The 3356-nt window shown below is 27.4% G+C and overlaps 1 protein-coding gene across 1 annotated transcript in view; it reads left to right on the plus strand.

Annotated features, from left to right (window-relative positions):
* LOC117101151 overlaps window positions 1-3356 on the plus strand; it is a 155824-nt gene that overhangs the window by 89552 nt on the left and 62916 nt on the right. The window contains exons 13-14 of the mRNA XM_033241033.1: window positions 611-751; window positions 1939-2269. Of these exons, the coding sequence (XP_033096924.1) occupies window positions 611-751; window positions 1939-2269 (472 nt within the window). The remainder of the gene's footprint in view (window positions 1-610; window positions 752-1938; window positions 2270-3356) is intronic.

A 3356-nucleotide genomic window follows, 5' to 3' on the forward strand; every position in this document is an offset into this window, starting at 1 on the left:
TTACTGATGTCGTACACACCCTTCAGTGTGAAATGTGGCTCTCTTTGCAAGCACATCTAACATCTAAGGAAAGAAGAGCTTAGATTGGTACCAGATAAAATAATTTTGTTATCAACATTAATACATTACCTATGTTAATTTTCATCTTTGTAAGCGCATAAGACAGTGCAAATTATATCTGTGACAGTCTTTTGAAGTGAAGCTCCATTTTATCCCATACATAGTCAAAATATTGGGGGGATGATACAATGGACCATCCCCCCCCCCCTTGTCAAATATTGGGGGATATATCCCCCATCCCCCGGGATCTACGCCTCTATGACTTTATGTACACAACCACTGTCTTGAAGGCTGAAGGTCAACGTGTGTAGAATTTCGTATATACCTATACAATCTTCAGCCTTGTGATTTTATCAAACGCTTATGTATATTCACAGATACGCTGGAATTATTTTTATCAAGTTTTTGAAATTCAACCATTTTAACATTTATTTATGTTTTACACAATTTATCATTCACGGATTAAAATTTGCTGTAATGTATTAGTTTTTAAATAGATTTTTAAAAAGTCAATGAAATAATTACTACTATTTTCTTCAATTTTTCTTAGGTTCGTGTTCAGTTAATTGTTCAATTGAATGCAAGTTCAACCGAAGGTGATGTAAATCTTCAAGGAATTGTTGGAGTTGATGATGCCTTAACTGAATTAGACATTTCGTTTACCGTTCAGGAAGGTTTCAATGATGAAGAGGTACACTTGTTATTTAGGTTAAAGAGAATACTGTTTCATATTTTGGAATAAACCGAATTTAAAAACCCAAATTACATCTAACATAATTGCAGTTAGTTAATAAATATGATTTAGATCAATCAAGTAAATAATTATTATATTAAGTTTTCCAAGTCAAAAATAAAAATTTTACAGGCCTACCACATAGTTCAGACCCCGCAAAATGAACACACGAATTTTTTAAAACACATAAACCATATTTGACGATAAACTATGGAGCAGTTAATGAGATACAGGTTTTTGAATAGGTTAAATACTGGGGGAAAAGCATAATTACGCCGCCTTTTTCCCGGTTTTTAAATACTTTATTCTAAAATCTGTATCTCATAAACCGCTCCCAAGTTTCTTTTTTCTTTGTGCTAAATATTTTATTTATTTATGTAGATGCCGAAAAAAAATCCAAATATTGTACACTTTAAAATATGCTTAAATTTGAAAAGTCAGCGGAGCAGTCTATAGCGATTAATAATGGTACAATTGATTTATGGAACAAAAAGTGGAATGTTTTGGTAATGGATTACTTATTGACAATGTTTAATGCCAATCTTTAAAGGGTTTTTTTCCTTTTTTGTGATTTTATTTGTACGGAGTGTCTGTTTTGTTATGTTTTAAAAATGAATAAAAGAATATATTGAGAAAAAAAAAGTTTCTCATGAAATATGGTTTCTGAGTCTTAGGAAAATAAGTTTGTACAACATAAGTGGAACATAATTGCAATGCTTACAGTTTCGTTCATTCATTTGGTCAATCATTTACGTTGAGTTTGTTTGAATCAATACCTACCCAACGACTGTTATAAAACTATTGTACTATTAGATGCCGATAGAGGGCATGCTAACAAACACTTCACATGTTATTTTTTAAGATGCTGAGATATCGTCACTTTATATGTTTTCTACTCTCTCTATGTACCAAAAACCTCTATTTATATTTACAACTATGGAACTAATTTGAACAAAAGGAAAAGTGTTTGTTTTTCATTGTGTTTTAACTCAGTACTATGCACTGTTGGTATCTATGTGGCCTGCAAGGTTTAAGACAATAGACCAAATAATACGCAAGTGACAGTTGCAACACCTACGAAAATGGTGTGTGCAATTCAGAATAATAAAGTGTAGGTTTACATGTGCTTTCTTTTTTTTTTTCAGACAAATTCTGAGCCAATTTTTACTGTCTTCGGGCCACATGAAAACTACACATCAAATTCTTTGGATCCCGTCAACTACACGGTTGGACAAAAACAAATATTCACTATTAATATTACCTCACCAGTGATTACCACTAATATGTTGATCTCAGTCAATTTACCGGTTGCAACAGATGAAGCTTATCTAACAGTTACAAACGTCACCCTGACGAGTGTCGGCAAAAATTATGCCTGCTTTCCGTTGTATGAGCTTGATCCTATTTACCATTCAACGCTTGAAAGCAGTCAACATGATTCAGTAGTTATTGACCTTGGTGTAATAACAAATATTGGTAAGTATATTTTAAGAAAAAAAAGTTGTAGCATTAGTAGTTAATATGAGATCTCACCACAAAATGTGTGGGGTCGTGACAAAGTGCGAGCCAGCGAGTCATGCGAGCCAATTCGCGAGCCATGCGAGCCATACATTTTAAATCCCTTTGTTTTCCCCACCGGGGAGCTTTGCCTGTATAGTCCAGTCATGCGCAGTACATCGTCGATCCGGAAGTATGCAGCGCTGATAGAGATGTTGTTAAAATACAGATATACAGATACATACATACAGATATATTTATATATATGTACTGTATTTATTTATATATCTATTTATATATATTATTTTATATATACTGTATATAATTATATATTTATTTATATATTTTTATATTTATTTGTATATTTATATATATATATATATTTATTTGTATATTCATTTATATATATAGGCCTATGTATATATTTATTATATGTTTATTTATATATTTATTTTTAAATACTTATTTGTGTATATATATTTATTTATTTATATATATATAATATTATTGTTTTATATTTAATACTGTAATTATTTATATATTTATTTACATATTTATTTATATATTTGTTTGTATTTTTTTGTATATGTATTTATATATATTTCTATATATTTATATGTTTATATATTTATTTATATAATTATTTAAATTTTTTTATATATTGTTTGTATATTTATTTGTATATTTATTTATATATATTTATATATATTAATATTTTCATATATTTATTTATATATTTAAATATATATTCATTTGTATATTTATATATATATATATATTAATAAGTTATGTATATATTTTTTTATATTTATTTGTATATATGCAGCGCTGATAGAGATGTTGTTAAAATACAGATATACATATACATACATACAGATGTATTTATGTATAAATATTGTATTTATTTATATATTTATTTATCTATATATTATTTTATGTATACTGTATATATTTATTTATATATTTTTATATTTATTTGTATATTTATATATATATTTATTTATATATTCATTTATATATTTGTTTGTATATTTTTTGTATATTTATTTATATATTTATTTGTATA

This window comes from Anneissia japonica, unplaced genomic scaffold (genome assembly GCF_011630105.1).
Source record: "Anneissia japonica isolate Jap-2015-1 unplaced genomic scaffold, ASM1163010v1 scaffold921_len549748_cov171, whole genome shotgun sequence".
In the NCBI taxonomy this organism is placed as follows: domain Eukaryota; kingdom Metazoa; phylum Echinodermata; class Crinoidea; order Comatulida; family Comatulidae; genus Anneissia; species Anneissia japonica.